The sequence below is a fragment of the Eulemur rufifrons genome, chromosome 7 (assembly GCF_041146395.1).
Source record: "Eulemur rufifrons isolate Redbay chromosome 7, OSU_ERuf_1, whole genome shotgun sequence".
NCBI classification, from domain to species: domain Eukaryota; kingdom Metazoa; phylum Chordata; class Mammalia; order Primates; family Lemuridae; genus Eulemur; species Eulemur rufifrons.
In genome coordinates, this window is record NC_090989.1 from 251,140,717 (window position 1) to 251,164,136 (window position 23,420).

General features: G+C 46.5%; 1 protein-coding gene and 2 non-coding genes across 3 annotated transcripts in view; all 3 read right to left on the reverse strand.

The window, feature by feature from the left end:
* Positions 1-607: 607 nt before the first annotated feature.
* The window catches only part of UBAP2 (ubiquitin associated protein 2), a 91,919-nt gene continuing 69,106 nt past the window's right edge, over positions 608-23,420 (reverse strand). Inside the window, exons 14-29 of the mRNA XM_069476519.1 lie at positions 20,718-20,992; positions 19,907-20,076; positions 17,416-17,629; positions 15,355-15,394; positions 12,767-12,923; positions 11,814-11,883; positions 7,186-7,381; positions 6,304-6,395; positions 5,922-5,969; positions 3,089-3,167; positions 2,672-2,877; positions 2,278-2,377; positions 2,087-2,194; positions 1,862-1,929; positions 1,586-1,777; positions 608-1,501 (exon numbers count right to left, since the gene is read on the reverse strand). Coding sequence (XP_069332620.1) covers positions 1,406-1,501; positions 1,586-1,777; positions 1,862-1,929; positions 2,087-2,194; positions 2,278-2,377; positions 2,672-2,877; positions 3,089-3,167; positions 5,922-5,969; positions 6,304-6,395; positions 7,186-7,381; positions 11,814-11,883; positions 12,767-12,923; positions 15,355-15,394; positions 17,416-17,629; positions 19,907-20,076; positions 20,718-20,992 — 2,111 coding nt within the window. The 3' untranslated portion in view covers positions 608-1,405. The remainder of the gene's footprint in view (positions 1,502-1,585; positions 1,778-1,861; positions 1,930-2,086; positions 2,195-2,277; positions 2,378-2,671; positions 2,878-3,088; positions 3,168-5,921; positions 5,970-6,303; positions 6,396-7,185; positions 7,382-11,813; positions 11,884-12,766; positions 12,924-15,354; positions 15,395-17,415; positions 17,630-19,906; positions 20,077-20,717; positions 20,993-23,420) is intronic.
* On the reverse strand, positions 13,570-13,650 carry LOC138389035 (small nucleolar RNA SNORD121A). The gene has a single exon (XR_011234475.1). It is a non-coding gene; the product is annotated as a small nucleolar RNA SNORD121A (small nucleolar RNA).
* Positions 20,564-20,645, reverse strand: LOC138389036 (small nucleolar RNA SNORD121A). Its single transcript, XR_011234476.1, has one exon. It is a non-coding gene; the product is annotated as a small nucleolar RNA SNORD121A (small nucleolar RNA).

Below are 23,420 nucleotides of genomic sequence, written 5' to 3' on the forward strand. Positions count from 1 at the left end.
AGGTTGGTACTGACATACTGACTTGACCAGTACTTGACTTGAAGCTGCACGCACTCATTTTGTTTGCTTGTTTAGCCTGGTCTGAAGTAGCGATGTAGGAAATGAGAGGCTGTAGCACCTTGGGCAACAATGCCTGCTAGGTAGGAGCAGAGTTGCGGACAACCAAGTGGATCTGCCTAATGACTGACTCTTGTCTCCTCCCTGGCGTCTGGCCTACCTGCTAACAGCCTAACTCACTAGTCATCTGTTCCACCTTAGCCCTTGCCTGCCAATCAAGGTTGTGTTTGGTTTATTAAGAGCAAAGGATAGACAGGTATGCCTGCTCATACTTACTCTGTCTCAGGCCTAGAACTCTGCTCTCAGTTCTTGGCTTTGCTCCAGATTCTAAAGTCAGCTGGGACTTGGAAAAGACATTACCTTGCCCTGTGAGAAGGTTTAGCTGTCTTTTCATTTATCATTTCAGCCTAGAGAAGGGTCCAGTGAAGAGAAAACACCAATTCAAGCCTTTATAGCCTGATGGCAGTGGACTGCAGCCATGTCAGGTCTACTTCAGCCCTGAGCTGTCCCTCAATCACACCACACAAGAGACTGTGCATGCTCTCACAACTTTATTAGGTGGAGTTTGGGCAAGAGAAAACCCTGAAACTGTTGCCCACCTGGTGCAGGACAACTGGAATAGAGGAGACTTTGCTTGGAGATTTTTTTTAAGGGAGGGAGCTAACTGGCTGAACATCTCTGAGCCCCAGTTCAGACGAATTTTTCAAGGTCAGCGAGAGAAAGGCAAACGTCGGGACAATACCAGAAGTAGAAGCCCCTGCTCTGTACGAAGACAAACAGGTACTCAGATTTATTTTGGGTGGAGGGATGTCTCTGCTATTCCCAGATCAAGATTTGACAAAAGGACCAGTTTCTTTAAAACAGAAGTATAAAGTAATTACACAGGACAGAAAACTCTAATAATGGTTTACAAAGGAGTGAGATGAGTGAGATAAGTCGTGATTCTTCATTGGTACCTGACCCAAATACCCAAACTGCCTTGAACCAGCCCTTCCAGAAACTGTCCCTAGTAGCCCACTGGGCAGGCACAGGGCTATGCAGAAGGTCTGAAGGCAGAACAGGGTGGGGGGCTTATTTTGCTACAAAGAGGAAAAGGGGCTTGGATGGGGAGAGCAGACCTGGCTAATGTGCAGCTGTACCCCCAACTCCCCGCGCTTGTCACATTTACAAATACATACATAAATACATTACATACAAGAGCCAGTCTGGGAGGCAGGCTCCCCGCAGAGGCTTGGCTGATGGATGGTACATGTCTCCGCAACAGTGGGAAAGGGCAGTGGGCTCTCAGAAATGTGCTCCGTGTGTTCTCTCCTGCCAAGGGTAAGCCCCGCCCCACTCTCTTCGGGGTTTAGTTTGTCCAGTATGGAGAGTTGCCGTAGGCGGGTTTGGAAGCTTGAGATTTGGGCTGCAGGGAGCTAGGCTGGCTTCGCTGACCTGAGCCGCTCTGAGGAGGAGAGAAGGCTGTCAGGACTGGAGAAGCAGAACCCCTGGCTCCGGGCAGGGTGGCCACCCCCATTACTGCGCTCACCTGGGCATCCTGCGGAAGATGATGGTGCAGCAGCTGTGAGTGGGGCTGCTGGTGGGCTGGCAAGATGTGTAGGAAGGGTGGGGGCGCATAGCCAGGGGCTGCACCAGGGGCTAGTGGCCCAGCAGAGCCCAAGGCTGAGGGCAGGCTGAAAGGTGGAGGTGTCCCTGCATGAAATCCCTGCTTGTCAAAACTCTAGGGCAAAGAAGACAATGGTGAGGGTCAGTTTTTGCTGTACCCCCTGATGACGTACACACCCACTTCTGTCCTCTCCCTCACCTGATTTTTGTTGTAGACAGAACCAGTCATATCAGGTAGGCCAGTGGTGCTTGAAGACACTGACGCTCCTAGGAGGAAAAGCAGTTGGTCCCCATAGCAGTTGGTCCCATCTCCAGGGTCCCCCAATTCCAGGGGCACTCAGGGGTAGCCCTGCCTGAGAGGGGGTCAGGTAGAAGGAGACAACTACTCCGGGCCGCAATCCTGGATAGCAGAGATGAACGATACCTTTGCCAGGCCCAGAACCTGCAGACTTGGTTGGTGTCTGTGATGATCCACCATAGCCACCTTTGGTGTAGTCTCCCGCTGCTGTCCCCTGAGTCAGGTCATCATAACCTAGCACAGCACGGTACAAGAGGTACGTGTGAACCAGAAAATCCTGTCTTACCCTGTGTCTCAGTGCGGGGAGCACCCTTCACCTGTGCCGTAGCTGTGCTGGCCATAACCACCGGCCTGCTGGAAGGGGGTGGTCGGGGTGCTGAGGTTCACACCATGCTGCTTAGCTGAGGCTGGAGAGACCTGGCGGGGAAAGCAGATGAGGCATCAGTGTAGGAACAAGGCAATGTGGAGCAGATCAGGTATTCCCTGCCTTAGCCTCAGGCAGGAGATTAAGGGGACCTGTGCTTCATTATTAGTGCAACACATGCAGGATCCAAATACAGAGAGGGGCACTCAAGGCCAGATGAGACTGAGTGGGGCCATGATTCTCCCTCCCTGCTTCTGCTCCCAGGAGCTGGAAGGTAGGTCCCATGTTTCAACCTTCCAGTGACCCAAGGCCAGGAGGAAGAATCACACACCCCCACAAATACTCACAAACATGGTAGGCCCATATTGGAAGCCACTGGGCATGCCTGTATAGTAGGGAAGGCCAGCGTAGCTGTAGCCAGGTGGCAGCGCAGGATTCAGAAAGGGCTGCTGGGCTGTGTGGTGGGTCTGGGATTGGCTCTGCTGTGGCTGAGCAAGTGTAGTAGGGGGTGCAGGGGATGCAGAGTCACCACGGCCAAATTTTGTAACATCGCCTAGAAGAAAAGCATTGCCTTGGGTCACTACCCCTGACCCAACCAGGAAAAAGTCGAGCTTGGCTCCTGCAAATAATAGGCATGGCTTCCAGCTCAGTATGGGCGGCTAAGAGGCCTCTCTCAGCTCTTCTGCTTCTGTTTTCTAGACTCCTGGGATTAGCTACAGGCCATCCCCATAGCCACCCACTCCTCACCCACTGAATTGACTCACCTGAATATGGATTATTAGCTAGGCTCCCGTCTCGGCTGGCAAGGGCTGTGGGTGCAGCGAAGGGAATTCCATAGTAATCCTAGGAGGGACCAGGGAGGCTCAATCAGCAAGTGGCCTCGCCCCACTCCTGAGAAAGTAGACCCAGCACGTGAAACTCTAGGTGATGCCATACTTCTGAGACGGGCCACACACCTAAAAGGCAGCACTCACGGAAAACTCCAAGTACGTGGTGCCCATCGGAGGTGTGCAGCAAGGCAGCCTGCTTAGCTGGCTAGCACACAGACTGACCAACCCTGCAGCCTTTGCCAGGCAGAGCCATTGGAAGGCCAACCTCACACATCCACTTTATATCACAGACAGATGCTTGTGAATGACACAGACTGAATCAACTTTGCTGGCTTTTCCTGTGTGAGACTAACCAGCAGCTAGGAACATTGACCAAACAGAACAAACCTGAAAAAGGACACTGCAGGAGAGGAGGTACCTAAAAGGTTCAAAAAGGGATAAGAAGCAGTGCCAGGTAGGCACAGGTACACGCAGGACCCAGGTGAGACTTCAAACTGGCCCATCACTCCCCACCTCTGCCCTAGCAATGCTGACACTGCACACCGCCCAGGGGGAAGTTGACAAATCCAACAGTGTGGAGAAAAAGAAAGCAAAACACGCTAGAGCTCTGTGGACAGGGGAGGCCTGCCCTGACCCTTACTTACACCTCCAGGGCCTCACAGTCCCAGACATATCCGGCTTCTGAGCAAAGGAAAAGCCCCTGGGTTGCCCCAAACCCATGGCCAACAATGCTGGGTCACAGCCAGACAAGGCCATCCTGGCTAGGAATGGCACTCACATCCTCCTTTGGACACACCTCCTGCTAACCTCCAGGAAACACAGCAGCCCATAGCACCCAGAGCATCCCCAGGAGGACACAGGGCTGGGAAAGCGCAGAGCAGGGAAGATCACAAACGGGAACAGGCATAGAGAAGCCCAGAACGGGGAGCTCTTTCATCCAAGAGGAGAAAATCTGAAGGTGGGAACTAGGCACTACAGTAAAAGAGGCTGAGGGACATGGTTGGTCGCAGTGCCTGCAGTCCCAGCCACTCAGGAGGATTGCTGAGTCCAGGAATTTGGGGCTGTGGTGAGCTATGATTGTACCACTGCACCACAGCCTGGGCAACAAAGTGAGACTTTGCTTAAAAAAAAATTAGCAGATGTTAACAAATGACCCAAGGGACAGTAAAAAACAATGTATCTGAAAAGGTGGGCTTTGGAAGGGTTTTCCTCTAAGACATAAAATCATGAAAGCACAAGAGGTCCCGTGAATAGGGGTGGAGAGCCATGCAGAGCCCCTGAAGCAGAATCAATCCCAGGGCTGGTATCCCCTGTACAGACTCCCTCAGGACCAGCTGCTGCTCCAGGAATATCTCAGATCCTACTAGGCCTTGGCCTTCAACCAGCACATTGAGGGGCTGCTGGTCTGCACGTGAGGGAATGAGATGCTCAGCTCTCAGCCTCTGGAAATACCTCCAGCAAATGGAAAAGAACATCTCTCCTGAGATGAGCAGCTCCGTAAGCTCTTTGTGGCCTCTCAGAGAAGGGGAAACACCAATGATGAAGAGTCTGAGGAAGGACAGGTGACACCTCAATGAGGAGGAAGCCTCCTCTGGGATCAGGAAAGACCACATCCAGCATGGGTGAACACCACTGTCCAAACTCTCTAACAGGCACCCTGGGACATGTCAGACCAAGAGGCGAGTAGGTACCCAGAAAGAAATCCTGCCGGCTGGCAAGGCAAGAAGCAGGCCTGCTTCCCAGCAGTCTTTCCCCACAGTCCTGTTAATGTGGCTATGTCTGGGAGGGCCCAGCACCTTATCCTGGCACCAAGGATCAGAATAAAGAAACCACCTGGGCCTCCGAGTGAGGGTGCAACCACCAGAGAGATCCCAGGGCAGGCATTCTTGCAAATAAAGACGGGAGGCCAGACCGAGAGGAGACCTTAGAGACTGTCAGCTCCACCATTCATTCGGCTGGATCACAACTGGAACTTTTGGCAACCTCGGCCCAAAAGACACTATATGGTACTCCAAGGCTGAGTAAACAACCTCCATGTCACTCTGTTGCCTGGGCTGAAATGCAGTGGCATGATCACAGCTCACTGCAACCCTGAACTCCTGGACTCATGTGATCAGCCTCTCGAATAGCTGGGACTACAAGCGTGCATCACCACACCCCATTAATTTTTTCTATGTTTAGTAGAGACACGGTCCTGCTCTTGCTCAGGCTGGTCTCGAACTCCTGGTCTCAAGTGATCCTCCTACCTCAGCCACCCAAAGTGGTGGGATTACAGGCATAAGCCACTGCGCCCAGCCTAGTTTTTCTTTTTTAAAGAGAGAGAGATGAGGAAGGAAAATAAGGCCATTTAGTAGGGGACATAGTGTACTGGGGCCCCAGGTCCCAAAGGCCATCATGTTCCTCAGGGATGAGCATAGTTCACTGACATGCCAAAGCTATGCTTGTACCAGGCACAACCACCAGATGGTAACACCTTGCTTGGGGGTGGTGCTGAGGGGGTTCCTTAGGCCAAGGATTCTAAGGGCCAGGGCCAGACAGGGCAGCAGTCAAGACTAAGGGAGGAGCTTGCCCTTCCACCTTCTGCTAAGTGAGGACACAACAGGAAGACCCTCACCAAACCAAAAGTCAGTACCTTGATCCAAGACTCAACAGCCTCCAGAACCGTGGGGAATAAATTTCTATTTAAAAAAAAAAAAAAGACCAAGGGAGGAGTGACATGTAAGAGTCTAAACCCTACTGCTCCCACCATGCCACGTCCCACACTCACCACTGGCAGCCGTGACTGCAGCATCTGGAGCTCATCATAGCCATAGATCTGTGTGAGGACCGGAAAGGGCATTTTAGGGACCACACACTATCCCCTTGGAGGACTGGGCCTTCATAGGGGCTCAAACAAGGTTAGAAGGCTAGGACACACCCAGGAATGGGACCTGGATCAGGTGCTGTGGGAACAAATCCTGCCCTGATAGAGTCTAGATGGAGGAAGACACATCAGGGATCAGAGGGGCAGAGACAAGGGGTTCTGGGGGTAAGAGCAGCCTGAGGTGGGCACCTTGGCCCAACCTAAGGCTCCCCTCACCAGGTCTGGCCAGGTGGCAGCCCGAGGCCAGGGGAGCGGGAGCTGGCCAGGAGCTCCACCATGTGCTCACCGGGTAGGCAGGAAGCAGTCCTCCGGGGCCCATGAGGTACTGGTTGTGCAGCAGGGGAGGTACACCCTGCGGCAAGTTTGGGGGTGCTTTGCCTGCAGAGGGAAAATCAAATGGAATGGAGTGGTCACCACAAAGAGTCAGATTCCCTTGCTGCTTTGGGAGGAGGAGGCAAGGTCACTGAGCTATCACAGATGAGGCCACACACAAGAGGGGGAGGGCAGTGACCGAGAGACGCAGAGGGCCAGGCTGTGAAGGAGCTTGGGGGAGACAGAGGGCACGTGCCACCTTATTTAGGCTTATCTGAGAGTTCTGTGCTCAGAAGCAGCCTCCTTCCCCCCAATCCTAAAAGTCACACAGCACTGAGCAAACATGAATAAGAGAAATAATCTGCCTCTTCAGAACAAGAGAAGGACAGCTGTGTCAATGGTGGGTTGTTGCAGTTTCCACCAAAATACAGTCTGCCTGGCCAACAGATAGCCTAGGTCTGGTTGACAGTCAGTCACATGAAGTGTCCAGAAGGAGCCCATGATAGGACACCCCTGACCCCCCCAATCACCATGTCAGCTCCACTCCAGGGCTAAAAAGAGACCGAAAAAACTGGGGAGCTAAAAGCACAAAGCTGGCAGGAATCCTGCCCAGGCGGAGTGCCTCCGCAAGACTCAGGTTCTACTCATCCCACACCAGGGCTGGAAGGATCAGGCCTCAAGAGGGAAATGGAACACAACAGCAAAATCTAGCAAGAGCAGGGCCAAGTGAGAATATAATCTGATACTTGTGGCTACCCTCCATGCCCTGGCAGCCTTTGGGCCCCTTTCCTGGCAAGCCAAGGGTGCACATTTGAGAGGGACAGGGGTGGGCAGCAAAGGCCTCTGGAGCACATACCTGAAGTCGCCAAGGGCGCAGCCCTGGTACTGCTACTGGGTGCACTCGCAGTGGTCCCACCCGGGCAAAGGCTGTTCACTGTGTTCATGCTGCTGGGCAGGCTGGCACCCGAGGACACAGAACTCGAGGTGGAGGTTGCTGCCGTTGAAAAGTTGGCCGAGGACTGAAGGGAAGGGGTGCTCTCCACACTGGCATGCTGGCAAAACAAAAACCAGGACACGTCGATCTAGAGGCAAAGGAAGAGGCTGCTGGGAGAGCCTGGCCTGGCATCTAGGTCTGCAGTCTCAAGATTCAATGGGCAGGCGACAATACAACCACCAAGGGACTCTAAGAGGAGGGGAGGGGCTCAGGGATCACTGTGGCCCCTCACACAGCAGCTAGCGTCAGCCATCAGGATATAACTAAGATAATTAAAATTAAGCTCTATGACCAAAACCCTCTGAAAAAATCCTTCAAGTTACTCATGCTTTGATATCTGAAATAAGGCATAGAAACCACAACATAACTTCAGATCATACGTGAACACAGACCATTTGAATATGGGGTGAGTATCCACCTCACGGAAAAGCAAATAATACCAGAAGAGCTGACCAAAAGGCCCCAGGCAGCCCAGTACAAATCTGAGTGTTTTGAGAATTTCCTTCTATTGGGCTTCTTAGTTGCTCTGGTCTGGAAGACATGGAGTCTGAGAGAGGCCTTTGCTCCAAAACCTGGTGACACCTTGTAATCCACCAGTGCCTTGTATGGCCAGCCACGGTGCCTGCTCAAGATCCACCTAGGGAGGAGGAGCGAGACCCTGAGTTCCAGGAATCCTGTCCAGCTGTTCAACCCTAGTGACAGGGATCCATGAAAACCTTCATGTGCTGAGGAGGGTAGGTGGGAGAGATACACCTGGTTGGGCAAAACAAGTGCCAAAAGGGTAGGAAATAGCTAAGAGTGAGACCAGTCTCCAAACCAGAAATAATGTAAAGCACAGAAACTCCTGGAGGAGAAGCGGAAGACTAAGAAGTGCCCGGGAGAAAGGGGACCACCACGTGCTTTACCTCCACAGACACAAACTCTCTGTCAAGTCCCATACCCACAGCCATCGCTATATATTTGAGCACTGGCTGTAAGGATCTAACATCCAAAACAGATTCACCAAAGTGAAGACAGCTGAAAACATGGTTTCCTAGGCCTACCAGGCACTCCTGCTCTTTCAGCATAGATGGGATGAAACCAGACTGGAGAAGCAGCCCCACCAGGAGGCAGGACACAGGGTGTGCTGCCAACCTGGTACCTATGCCATAGTCCTCTGTAAGGAGCCAGACTTCCTACCTGAGACCACCCGCCATAGAACCTGGACCAGCTCTGACCAACGCATGACCATACGTGGAAGCAACTTTTAACCACAGAAGAAAAAAATGAACATTCTCTAACCATATAAGAGATGCTTGCTAGAGAACTAGTCCCTGACTTATTGAAAGGAACAAGAGTCACCCAGCAAGCCTTTCCTCCTTCAGCTGCCCCTGCCAGGGCTCCTGTCTCTGCCCCGACCTCCCAGAAGTGTGAGCGCACCAGACCGCTGGCTTAAGAGGCCAACAGCACATTGAAAAGGTCCATCCAATGGGGCCTGTGCAGTCAGCTCCCCAGAATGGGCCCAGAGAGGAAAGGACATAAGAAAACACTGAGATTTCCTTTATACTCTTGGAGTGGGAAAGATCTAACTCTGAGAGACTTATGAAAGAAAAGACATTTATCTGAATGACTATTAAAAAAAAATTGTATTTAAAAAATGAGAAATCCAGGAAAAATATTGGCACCTTCCATCACAAAGAGCTACTAGTCTCCCTAATATACTGGGTGCCTAGAAACAGAGACCAAGGACCTAGGAGGAAACGGAAGCAAGAATGGAAATAGCTCAAAGAAAAGGAAATTCAATGGCTTTCAAATAAAGTACAAATATTCCATAACATTTTGAGAAATAAGACATTTTGTTCATTGTCAGTGGTAGGTAAACAGGTTAAAATCACTATGCAGGGTAATTTGGCAAGTTGCATAAAATGACAAATGCCTAGCAGTTCCACCTCCAGGATTTACCCTCTAGACATAGCTGTACACATAAATATGTGTACAAGGTTCTCAAATGCAACACTCTCTGTAGCATCAAGACTGGAAATAGCCCTCCATGGGGGACTGCTTAAATAAAGTAATACAGTAGAATATGAAAACAACAAAAACTCCATGTTTCAGCATGGAAACACCTCTAAGATACACTGTTGGGGGGGGGGTGGAGTTGAAGGCCACTCTCTATAGAATACTTTTCTTTATGCAACAGGAAAAGGAACGAAAAGGGCAGGAGACAAGGGGAAGAACAGGAGGTGGAGGGGTAGGAACAAGCAGACCAGACACAGAGAACCTTTTCAGTAGGTGTCTTTTTATATCTTTTAATACTAAATGTTGGCCGGGCGCGGTGGCTCACGCCTGTAATCCTAGCACTCTGGGAGGCCGAGGCGGGTGGATCGCTCGAGGTCAGGAGTTCGAGACCAGCCTGAGCAAGAGTGAGACCCCGTCTCCACTAAAAATAGAAAGAAATTATATGGACAACTAAAATATATATATAGGAAAAAATTAGCCGGGCATGGTGGCTCATGCCTGTAGTCCCAGCTACTCGGGAGGCTGAGGCAGTAGGATCGCTTAAGCCCAGGAGTTTGAGGTTGCTGTGAGCTAGACTGACGCCACGGCACTCACTCTAGCCCGGGCAACAGAGTGAGACTCTGTCTCAAAAAAAAAAAAAAAAAAAAAATACTAAATGTTATGAATATTCAGTTGATCCTTGAACAACACGGGTTTGAACTGCACAGCTCCACTTAAATGCGAATTTTTTTCCTGAACCTAAACACAGCATGAAAATATAGCATTCGCCGTATGTGAAAACCTGTGGATACAGAGGGCTGACTTCTTCAAAATGGGTTCCGCATACTCTGGGACCTGAGTCTCCACGGATTTGGGTTTCCTCGGGGGTCCAGGAACCAATCTCCTGCATATGCTAAGGGACCACCCATATTAGCAATGTGAAAATTCTCTCACACTGACACAGTGTGGAACTAACTGGATGAGACAATTCTGGGATGGAAGTTTGGGTTCTGTTATCTATTTTCCTGAGACAAGGAGCACAGCTACCCATGCGTGCAAGAGTTCCCCAGCACAGCCAGCTCTACGGTGCTCATGATGATGACAAGCCATAAAGGACAGAAGCAGGTAGAGGTGTCCACACTGTGCTCTCCTTTGAAGGTGGTGGTTTAAGTGTTTTATGACAAAAGACTATGCACAAAATTTCACTTGGAACACTAGAATTTGAAATCTACAGCGTCAACCAGATCCGAATGGAAGGACACATCTTCCCCTTTTCCACCACCTCACGTCAGGTGAGCTGATCCCTTCCTCAGAGGAAACAGATTTCACCAACTTCGTGACTCCCCCACCCAAGGTGACTGCCTGTACCCAAATCCTTCCTCCCCGCTTGTGGACCCACCTATTCCAACCTTGCCTGGGCCTCCTGCAGCCCAGGAACAAGGACATTTTGTTGCTTCCAGGCACCTTTCCATTCACCTAACCTTACGCTCAAGTCTCTGTGAGCTTTTCCTGAAGCACTGTCCGATAACCCACCCCTCTCCATTTTACTACCATTCAGTCCTCCACCCAACACCATCTGGCCTAACCCCTACCACATAAAACCATGCTCCCAATTTCACAACCTCCACTGAGCCACTTCAATAAGCATAATCTAGGGTTATTCTTAGGCACATGAGGACACTCCCCAGCCGCCACTCCCATGTGGACCCTCTCCCAGCCTGGCTTCCTCCACAGCATGCTGCTGCACCACTCTTGCCTCCGCATCCTCTAGACTTCCTCCTTCAGTGTCCCTCTTCCCAAAGTCTCTGCCTTGGAGCCAGGGAAGATGGCACAAGGAAAGACCAAACAGGACACCTAATGGCTACTACTAGGAAGTCCCCACAGTGACCAGCAGAGTAGAATACAATTACACTGACCGAACTAACGGCCAGGACTGGCAGTCTCAGAGAGATGAAGGTGCACGTACGTGCATGTGGCAAAGAATGGGTGTTCTTCACACAAGCACCGCCTTTTCCCTCCAAGCACTGTCTCTACAGTGGCCATCACAAAGTGACAGAGGAAACGATACTCTTCATTAAACTTGATCAGTGCAGTGGAACCCAAGGTGGAGTTAGCAATTGAGACTATTTTCCTCCAAAAAGCCTTCAAATGCCTCAACATAACAAGGCCCAGAAAATAAAACCTCTGCTGCAGGGTAGAAACATCTCCTGTTACGCTTAGCAAATTCCTGGGAGCAAGATCACTACATGATTACTATGTGGCAGCCTCATCAATGACGTATTAGGTCTACAGAAGCAATTCCTCCAAGGAGCCACCAACTTAGAAAGGAAGATGTTCTCCATGGTGCCCAGGAAATCAGAAACTCGAACCAGATAACTCAGTCCAGCCATTTCAGCCACATAACTCTAGATCATCTCAGATGCTGAAAATCAACAAACTAAAGGCTCAGCTGCATGTGACTAATCCCCAAGCTCGCTAGGCAGGATGGTGGAGGAAATTGCGTGGACACTTACTGTGTGTGATGTGCTCGAGGAGAGTGCTCCATGCGCAGAGGAGAGGCTGCTCTGATGACTGGAGAGGGAACTAGAAGACAAAACAGAGCACCACGTGTGCACCCAAAAAAGTCACTCCACACGCACAAGTCCCCCTCGGCTCAGTGGGCTAGATTCAACCTTGTCCCTAATCCCTAGGGAAGTCCCAACTTCAGACCCTCCATTCTTTATCACTACAGAACCAGTGATAGGATCCTGGTGGTTAGAAATGACCTAAAGGATCATTTGCCATGAAATCTGGTGCATCCTAGCCTGGGAAACCTCTAGAGCCACCTTCAGTCAACTATACCCCCCTAGCTCTTTAGACTAAAAAAAGTAAAAACAGAATTGCACTAAGAAAACTGCCATCCTTGGAGACCCCATTAAATCTCTGAATGAGGAGAACAGGTCCTATGTTCAGAGTCAGAGCCTGAACTCTCATCAAATCCAGAGTTCAAATCAAATACTTCTGCTCCTGGCTAAAGAGAGATGGAGGGGAACTCTACTCAGGAGACATAGGTAACAGACAAACCCATTTTCCTGCACCCTGTTCTAATAACTCTGAAGCCATGAAAAGTGCAAGCCAGACACTTGCCAGAAATACATCATTCTCACTCCACCTCATAGTGACGTGGGCCCAGAGCTGGGAGGACAGGTGCATGGCACCCTCCTAGGGTCCAAGAATAGTAGCAGGGAGCTACTGGCCCCTGGGGACCCAGTGCTCTATGCCAGCAGAAACATTAAAAGCAGGCAAAGTTTTCATGTCTGGTGGTTTTGAGACTCAATCTGACCAAAACCTAAGCTAGAGTTTTAATGCAAAAGCAAAGGACATCAAGCCAGAGTCAACAAGTGTGTTTTGTTCACAGAACAACGTTCTTTAGGGGCTCCAGGGCTTTGTTCCGATGTCCTTTTCTGGGCCCACATGTCCCCCATACCTGCTAAGCTGGGAGAGGGGGCTGCTGGGCAGGGCCCCAGTGTGCTGGGACGCAGAGGGTAGAAGCGCAGTGCAAGAGGTGGTGCTGGGCAGGGAGCCCACGGATGGGAGGGTGGAGGGAGAGTCTGTTGTCTTTGGAGCTGGAACGGATGAAGTAGCTGTAAGAAACAGATCTGTTTAGCTCCAGAACCATTCCTGAGTATCTGAAATAAGTTCAAGATCTTGTGACATGTCAGGCTCATCTGAGACATACATAAAGTTACATACGCTGAGGAAACGCCAAGTGTGTCACCAGATAGCCCCATCTCTGTCACATAGGACTATCAAAAGGACTCACGATGGTCAACCAGGCAAGACTCAGGCAAAGAGCAGGACATCACACTCTCTAATTAAATCTGTCCTATAGTGTGGACATAATTCTCCCACTGAAAGGAAATTGACACTTAGATGCAAAGAAAAGAGGTGCTGAGATTTATATGTATAATTACAAAATGAGGCAAATTTTCCTCAAAAGACCCAGCAAGGGAAAATGAAAAGCTGATAGGTAAGACCACCCAAGAGTATGTCTACCAAATCAGGCTGACACTGCCAAAGCTCACGGCCAATTTAGGGCAGGTGAGGGTTAAAAACCTAAAATGCATACCTTGTGGAGAGATACATATGCCTAAGATCTGCAGAATGAATAGACACCTATTTTTAAAGCATAGTGAGAATTTCCTTGGTATGTGCTTGAACACATTAATCTCAGAGCATATAAATGAGCTTATTAGGCTTCAGATGTGACACAGATACAATCAATCTAGCTTGGAAAAGACTCAGTTTTCATGCTGTCCACACATAAACTCAGATATGTGCTTGGATATAACACATCATTGTCTTTTCCAGTTAGGAAGGTAGGAGCAAGCTTGAGCCTCCTGCAGGATTCCCTCAGAGGCCAGTGGCAAGCACTCAGTCTCTAAAAGGAAAGTGAGTCGAAAACAAACACAGGCAGTAACAGGGTCAACACACAACTAGGTCAATTCTTACAAAGGCTTTTACATTCATGAATCCTTTTTACTGACTATTCCAGGTATGAAACCCGTTCTTAGAGAAACCGGATGACACCACAGATATACCACACTAAAAACTGAGACCCAAAAGGGTGCCTCCCTGAGTCTTGGATGACAATGATAACAGGTTTGCAGCAAGCCTCTCTTTTTCTCAAACAACAACAAATGGGAAAGAGTGGTGGAAATGGAAGAGGAGAGGATGAAACTTAAATGTATTCTACATTTTCCAGATACTTTAATTCTCGACCCCAAACCTGGATAAAAGAAACCTGCAACAACTGCTGCTAGAATAAGCAGTTCAGGCCGGGCGCGGTGGCTCACGCCTGTAATCCTAGCACTCTGGGAGGCCGAGGCGGGTAGATCGCTCGAGGTCAGGAGTTCAAGACCAGCCTGAACAAGAGTGAGACCCCGTCTCTACTAAAAATAGAAAGAAATTATCTGGCCAACTAAAATATATATAGAAAAAAAATTAGCTGAGCATGGTGGCACATGCCTGTAGTCCCAGCTACTCGGGAGGCTGAGGCAGTAGGATCGCTTAAGCCCAGGAGTTTGAGGTTGCTGTGAGCTAGACTGACGCCACGGCACTCACTCTAGCCCGGGCAACAGAGTGAGACTCTGTCTCCCAAAAAAAAAAAAAAAAAAAAAAAAGAATAAGCAGTTCAGTCATCCAATAAAGCTCAGAGCTACCAATGCATCTCCAAGCAGCCCCCCCCAAACCAAATCCTGGTGCCCCAAATCTGTCATTGCAATTCCAACTGAGGTTCACCTCTGGTCTGCTGAAGTTCCATGTCCACAATCCCAAAAAATTCCAATTAAAAAAAGTCTGTCTGGCTCCCACACCCATTTGACACACTGAATGAAGAAAGCAAACCACCATAAACAATCACAGAAAAGCTACCAAGCACAAGGGAAACAAACAAACAAACAAAATGCATTCACCTCACTATCATTAGTGAGCACTGAGCTGGGGACACTGCTGGAACTCGTTTTTTCCCCCCAAACATCCACAGTGAACATTTTATCTTTCTTCCTAAGCAACAGTCCTTCAAGTCCTGAAGACAGTGAGCATGTCTTTCCTGAACCAGGACAAGAATTTTTTGCTTTAAAATTTCTTCATAATATTAGTTTGACAGCCCTTCCACCAACCTGGAACCCTGTGTCATCTTTTAAATGCACACTCCACACTGCACTTGTGGTACAGCCTGATTAGGGAAAGAATATGAGACCATCTATCACCTCCCTTCTTGCTGTAGCTTTGACATTTCTACTAACACTACCAGCTACCACCTACTTACATAGGAATCTCTAATCGACCCTCTTAACCCTGACAAGGAAACAGGAGTTGGTTTCTTTTAACCAATGAATGTAGTTTCTCTCTGTTCCAATGATGGATAAGAAGCAGTTACCAGAAAACATGTAAAAGGGCTGTTTTGGAGAATTAGCCATTTGCCAGTTGGTGTTATCCATATCACATTAGCTATGTCCTTTCTCTCTTTGGTTTCCACCAGCCATGGCGAGAATAGTGAACTGATATACTTACTGTCTAGTGTCTGCGGACTTCGACCACCACCATGTCCATTCTATAAGGAACAGAAGAAAAAGTAAGAAAACCCACAAAATCAAATGATTACCTAGAAGACTTTCTACTGGGATTCAGCAACAAGCATATAAAATAGAGATAATCACGGAATCACAACCTGTTTTACTCTATTTCTTAATAAAGGGAGACAATAAAACATATAAATGCCATGTAACAGACATTTTTGAAAACCAGATTTGGTATTTGGAGAAATAACACGGGAGCAACATAAGACTCAAATCACAGGAAGCAATAAAACATTCCTAAAACAATTACTAAAACGTCCAAATATACAAAAAACTCAAAGTCCTATGATAGTTAAATACACCATCATATCTCGTGTAAGTTGTCTCCTGAGTGCTACTCAAGCAAGAAAGAAAATGTTTCCAAATTATTTAAAAAAATAAAAAAGGTAACTCCTATACCAAGAGTTGTCATATTTTATATTATTAGCAAAATGATTCTCAGAGAATAAGAGGTGCTTCTTTGAAACATGGCTTCTCTGATATAGGTGAATAGAGAGTAGGTGAGGACACTTGTGGTAGCTATAAAAAGAGCAAAAACTGAAAATAACAAGTTGAAGCTAACATAAGATATTTCAATGGAATTAACATGCAAGAAAAAAGAATCCTCAGAAAAATGACTTTTGCCTCCACAGCGTAAGCAGGGGAGCCATGGCATGGAGCAATCAAAAGTAGAAACTGGTCAGGTGCAGTGGCTCGCGCCTGTAATCCCAGCAGTTTGGGAGGCTGAGGCGGGAGGATTGCTTCGGCCCAGGAGTTTGAGGTTGCAATAAGCTACGATCATGACACTGCACTCTAGCCTGGGCAACACAGTGAGAGAGAGAGAGGGAAGAGAGAAAGGAAAGGAGAAAAGAAAAGGAGGGAGGGAAGAGAGGAAGAAAGGAAGGGAGGGAGAAAGAAAAGAAGAGAAAAGTAGAAAGAAAAGAAAAGGAGACGAGAGAAGAGGAAGAGGAAGAGGGAAATACAGACAATAAAATAGAACTACCAGGGGAAAAAAATCCCTGAAGTTAGAAAAAAGGTTTCAGTCAGGGCCGGGCGCGGTGGCTCACGCCTGTAATCCTAGCACTCTGGGAGGCCGAGGCGGGTGGATCGCTCAAGGTCAGGAGTTCGAGACCAGCCTGAGCAAGAGCGAGACCCCTGTCTCTACTAAAAATAGAAAGAAATTATCTGGCCAACTAAAATATATATAGAAAAAATTAGTCGGGCATGGTGGCGCATGCCTGTAGTCCCAGCTACTCGGGAGGCTGAGGCAGCAGGATCGCTTAAGCCCAGGAGTTTGAGGTTGCTGTGAGCTAGGCTGACGCCACGGCACTCACTCTAGCCAGGGCAACAAAGCGACACTCTGTCTCAAAAAAAAAAAAAAAAAAAAAAGAATAAGAAAAGGAAGCCAGGTGTGGTGGCTCATGCCTGTACTCCCAGCTACTTGGGAGGCGGAAATGGGAGGATCGCTTGAGCCCAGGGGTTCAAGATCAGCCTGGGCAGTACAGTGAAACTCTTGTCTCTACACAAAATAATAGAAAAGGAGAAAAAATATGACAAAGAGATCTGGCTTCTTTATCAATAAGGTGATATTTTTAACAAAAGCTGGGTGGAAAATATGTAATTTTAACACAACAACATCTAATGGTGATGCAGCAACAAGTACAGTCACAGAAAATGAGTCAATTATGGGAGAGAGGAGCTCAGGAAATACTCAGAGAGATGGGCAGGGTCAAATCATGTAAAAGTACCCAGTACCAAGGCCAAAATGCTTATGCTACACTGAGGCTTGGATTTCTCCACAGAGTTTGTGTGCCTGCGGATCCAGCCACATACCCGAGTGCACAGGTGCTACCATAGAGAAGCCCACTATGCCCACATTCAAGGAATTACAAGGACTCTACTCGAAAAATCAGCCAATTTCTAAAGTAAACTCTTATCCAAAAAGCATAATTTACCAAACTAAACACTAACTTCCAAATAAGACATCCTAAGAGAAGAAAACTGAAACACCATTTACCATGATGGTTCCTGGAGCTGACTCCGATGGACTCACAGGGCTTTGGTATGCGATCCTGTTGTGCACAGCACTCTGGTCATAGGAGGAAGACGTTGCTACTGGACTCGTGGAGCTGAGGGACGAGCTGGTCAGACTGGAGGAGGTAATGACAGAAGTTGTATAGGTGGAGTTCTGTACTGCACTGGTCACTGGTAAAGAGGTATTCAAAGGCTCGCTAAAAAGAGTAAAAGGTATTACACATAAATTTATGTCACGAACTAGTTCATCAATGTATTGTCATATGCTTTATTTATTATTTAAGCACTGACTATGCAGAGTGAGGTCATTTTATTTACCAAGACAGGCTCACTCTGTCACTCAGGCTAGAGTGCAGTGGCATCATAATTGCTCACTGCAACCTAAAACTCCTGAGCTCAAGCAATCCTCCTGCCTCAGCCTCCCAAGTAGCAGGGACTACACCACCATGCCCAGATAATTTTCCTATTTTTTGTAGAGACAGGGTCTCACTCTTGTTCAGGCTGCTATCATGTTATATATTAAATAAGCATGTAACTACAAATTTATAGCTCTCCGTTCTTTATTAAAAGAAAAGCAATTCCCACCCACTCCACAAAATGAGACTCACCGAATTTAATTGTCAGCCAGGAGGATATCTTTAAGAATACTGAAGATTCTTTAAGGAATCCAGGTGTATGAGACCAACTTTAAAACGAGAATGCAGCCAGGCATGGTTGCTCGAGGCCAGCAGTTTCAGACCAGCCTGAGCAACATAGAGAGACTCTGTCTCTACAAAAAATACAAAAATTAGCCGGGTGTGGTGGCACGCACCTGTAGTCAGTTCCAGCTACTTGGGAGGCTGAGGCAGGAGGATCACTTCAGCCCAGGAATTTGAGGTGGCAGTGAGCAATTATGACGCCACTGCACTCTAGCGCAGGTGACAGAATAAGTTCCTGTCTCAATTAATCAATCATAAAACAAGAATACAATATCAAGTTTTGCCTCTGGAATGTGGAAAAATTAACTAATAAAAAAATCTGAAATCTGAGATTTTCTATTGATAAAATATTCCACCAAAGGTAAATTAGTGTTGCTGGCCGGGCGTGGTGGCTCACGCCTGTAATCCTAGCACTCTGGGAGGCCGAGGCGGGTGGATCGCTCGAGGTCAGGAGTTCAAGACCAGCCTGAGCAAGAGTGAGACCCCGTCTCTATTAAAAATAGAAAGAAATTATATGGACAACTAAAATATACATATACAAAAAATTAGCCGGGCATGCTGGCGCATGCCTGTAGTCCGAGCTACTTGGGAGGCTGAGGCAGTAGAATCGCTTAAGCCCAGGAATTTGAGGTTGCTGTGAGCTAGACTGACGCCACGGCACTCACTCTAGCCTGGGCAACAGAGTGAGACTCTGTCTCAAAAAAAAAAAAAAAAAATTAGTGTTGCTAAGATGTCAAGAAATTGGATCCCTCATAAATTACTGGTAGGGATTTAAAATGCTGCTGCCACTGTGGAAACTGTTTGGCAATTCCTCAAATGGTTGAGAGTTACAGTGTATAACCCAGCAATTCTATTCCTAGATATGCATCCAAAAGAACTGGAACCACATAAACCTTGAATCCAAATATCCAAAGCAGCATGATTCATTATGGTCAAAAAGAGGAAACAGGCTAGGCTCACACCTGTAATCCTAGCACTCTGGGAGGCCGAGGTGGGTGGATCGTTTGAGCTCAGGAGTTAGAGACCAGCCTGAGCACGAGCGAGACCCCGTCTCTACTAAAAAAAAAAATATAGAAAGAAATTAGCTGGACAACTAAAAATATATACAGAAAAAATTAGCTGGGCATGGTGGCGCATGCCTGTAGTCCCAACTATTCGGGAGGCTGAGGCAGGAGGATCGCTTGAGCCCAGGAGTTTGAGGTTGCTGTGAGCTAGGCTGATGCCACGGTACTCACTACTCTAGCCCGGGCAACAGGATGAGACTCTGTCTCAAAAAAAAAAAAAAAAAAAAGAAGAAGAAGAAGAAGAAACAATCCAAATGTCCACCAACTAATGAATGGATAAGCAAAACATATATCAGCACAATGAAATAAATGGCAATAAAAAGGATACAGACAACATGAATGAACCTTGAAAAGCTTCTGCTAAGTGAAAGAAGCCAGACACAGAAGGCCACATATTGCATGTTTATAGTTACACAAACAAAATGTCCAGGATAGACAAACCCAGAGAGGGATTATTGGTTGCCAAGGGACAGGGAAAGGAAGAAATTGGGAGTTGTCTGCTACAGGTACGGGGTTTCTTTTGGGAATGATGTTAGAAAGGTCTGGAATTAAACAGTGGTGATACCTGTACAAACCTATTAGCACAGGATATATTCTCTCCACCATTTCTTAAGCTCTGATTTTTGAAGGTTGTTGTTTTTGGGGTTTTGGGGGGTTTTTTGGTAAGGAAGGACTAAATTCAGTCAAAACCAGAGGAGTGGAAGTTGTGTACCTTAAAGCCTTAGAATACAAGCTGATGGGAATCTGATTACTATTTTCACTGGTTAGAGTGGATCCAAATTCAGAGAAAGAGGGTTCTGATCCAAATTCCAGAGCTCCAAACTGAACATTTAATCCTGTGACATCTGCTGAACCAGGCATTTCCACTGCAGAAACTGGGATCTGAAAAAGCAAAGCTGTCATCTCAGGAACAAAGATCAGGGACTCCAAGTCACAAAAGCCTATAAACAACAGAGCCAAACAAGCAACTAGGTTCCCTAGGCAACACTGGCGGGAACGAGGACTGAGAGACAGAAGGGAAGAAAAAAGGAATAAGACTTTTTAAAAAAGAGAATAAAGGAAAAAGAGCAAAGTTAAAGTTAAAAGTTAACAGAGGAATGGTCAGTGTTAATGTCACCACCTGCTTCTTAGAGCACTGGAGACAGAGCTATGGTGGCGAGTAGGTGACGAGGGAGAGTGTACACTGAGCTGACTGCTCTATTTTCAGGGACACACCACGACAAAGCATGACCTGATCAAGGAACCACGCTTTCTCCAACTTTGGGATACAACAAAATATACAAGGACAGATTCTCTGAGCCAGATCCTGAAATCTGTATTTGAATTAAGGTTTTTGGCTCTCAGCACAAATGTATTCTCTCTAATATTAGTCCAGTCACTCAGAAATGGCCAAATCCTCATAAAATATTAAGCTATGTGCTTGAAAAATACTGCATCACAGTTTCTGAGACTTAGTATCTCACGACTTGAGCTGTTAAAATAAATTCACCTTTGGGACCATGACTTCATGTTGGAATGCCCACCTTAGACGCTGGAGGTATGCGCCGCTTAGAAAGTTTGATGTGCTTGGGCTGTGGTGGGTGGGCAGACACAGTGATATTTTCGACGGTCATGCTGGGAAGCTGCAGAAGTTTGTTCACAGTGGAGGTACTGTCTCCAGGCGCTGATTCTCGGAGTTTTGCCTGGGAAGGAAAGGACTCCAAACCAGGAGGAGGTACAGTGACTGCCCGGGTCTGATGCTGCTGTCGCTGGCTCAACTGGCTAAGAACTGGAGATGGCTCGGGCTGAGACTTGAAGTCTATGATATATGCAAACGAACAAACAAACAAAAGCAATCAACAATTATTTGAGAACAAGGGCTTGAAACTTCCTCTTCCACTATCACTGATCATGATGGGTCCCATCACCTTCAGTTTCTCCAAAATCATCATCTAAATTTCTTAAGTGACATACATTAAAAAAAAAGATAATATCTGATATGGGAATATGATGTGATAAAGGGAAAAGGATGCCCCAATAGGTCTGTACCTTGTTTTCTATGAAGAGAAGTGATGTGGCACACGCTAAAGCCAATGGGGTGGCACAGTATTGAGGTGCTGTACACACCTGGCTGTTACCTAACAGAAGTATATTTTTATTGTTTTATGCATTTTATACATAATTAAGGAATATATGAGATGTTACAAAATCTGAAAGGCACAAAAATATATATGAAGAATATAAATCACCCTTCCACCCCATCCCAAACTTTATCCACAGAGGCAAACAGTGTAGTTTCTTATGTATCTTCAAAGATACTGTAGCAAAATACAGACATATATATACAAACACACACACTTACACACCATATCTATCTATCTATCTATCTATCTTACTTTCTCACAAACCACTTAATTTCCAGAGACTGTTCCACATTAACATGCAAAGAGCTACTTCACACTCATCTTTATGACTACATAGAAATCCAGGGTACAAAACCAATACTGTATTAATGGACTTGTAGGTTTTCTCATCTCTTGCTATACAAAAATGCAGTAAAGAATGTATTTGTGGCCAGGCGGGGTGGCTCATGCCTGTAATCCTAGCACTCTGGGAGGCCGAGGTGGGCGGATCGTCTGAGCTCAGGAGTTCAAGACTAGCTTGAGCAAGAGCAAGACTCTGTCTCTACTAAAAAAAAAAAAAAAAAAAGAAATTAGATGGACAACTAAAAAAATATATATATAAAAAAATTAACCGGGCATGGTGGCGCATGCTTGTAGTCCCAGCTACTCAGGAGGCTGAGGCGATAGGATCGTTTAAGCCCAGGAGTTTGAGGTTGCTGTGAGCTAGGCTGACGCCACGGCACTCTAGCCTGGGCAACAGAGTGAGACTCTGTCAAAAAAAAAAAAAAAAAAAAAAGACCCAAAAAAGAATGTATTTGTATGTAAGACACTTTGTTCAAGTACAAATACATCTGTAGTATCAACTGCTAGAATAGAATTGCTGGTTCACAGGGTAAATAAATGTTTTAAATTTTGACAAATACTATAAAATCACTACCCAGATAGAACATATCCTATTTAACATGCTCTAATATCAAACTTTATCTTTCCTTCTGATTGGTAAAAATGATATAAAAGAAATGCAATCTAAAATGATATAAATGCACTTAAGCATTATTTCTTATACTTAAGCGTGGTTTTCTTATGGACTATATTCATATCTCTGTGGTCATTTTTTTTTAACCTGATTGTTGATCTGCTTTATGTTTAGTTACTCCTTTTATATTAAGGAAATCAATTCTTTTGTCTGTGACAAAAGACTACAAGTTTCAAAAATTTTTCATTGTTTGTCTGCATTCTGATTTGGTCATGGCATTTTCTGTCGTACCTAGAAAGGACCCCTTCACACAGAATATATAAAAATTCTCCTAGGTTTTTCTACTACTGTTCTAAATTCACTATTTATGTTTAACTGTTTGACCATTTGGCATTTTGGCACTGGGATACAACTTAATTTTCCAACCGTATATCCAATTGCAATGAACCATTTTCTCACAGAAGTCCTATCATAGGACAGAGGTCAGAAATCTTTCTCTGTACAGGGCCAGAGTATATATTCTAGCCTTTGAAGGCCAACTGTTAACAACTAGTCAACTCTGCCTTTATAGATTCAATGTGGCCAGACTCTGGCATCTCTGGCTGAGTTCCAATACAACTTAATTTATAAAAAACAGGCAGCAGATGTGGTTTAGATAAATCCATTTTTGAACTTGATTATTAGAGGCATGTATCATAAAGATAGGCTCCATAAAGAAAATGGGAATAGCATGCTTATATCTAAAAACCCCTATCATTCATTAGTAAATGAAGAAAAAATTAAGATAGGAGGCACAACTGCTATCAAAAAGACCTGTGTAAACCTTGGACCGTGGGTTAATCCATTATACACAAAGGGTGCCAAAACACTAACCAGTAAAAGTGGTTCACTGTGCATAGAATGTCTAGACGAACAATGTGGTTTTTGCTCAAAATGCGTTTTCCAACCATCCTGGGGCAACATAGCAAGACTCCATTCTCTACAAACACAAAAAACCTTGGGCATGGAGTCTCTAATGAATTTCCTTGGTAGATATCACCTCAAACCTTAGAACAGTCTCGGGTACTTCCAAGACAGTAGGCTATCTCACTGAGCAGAGAAACTTGCTTTCCTGTCTCAAAAAATGTGCTAAACATAAACCAGCCCAC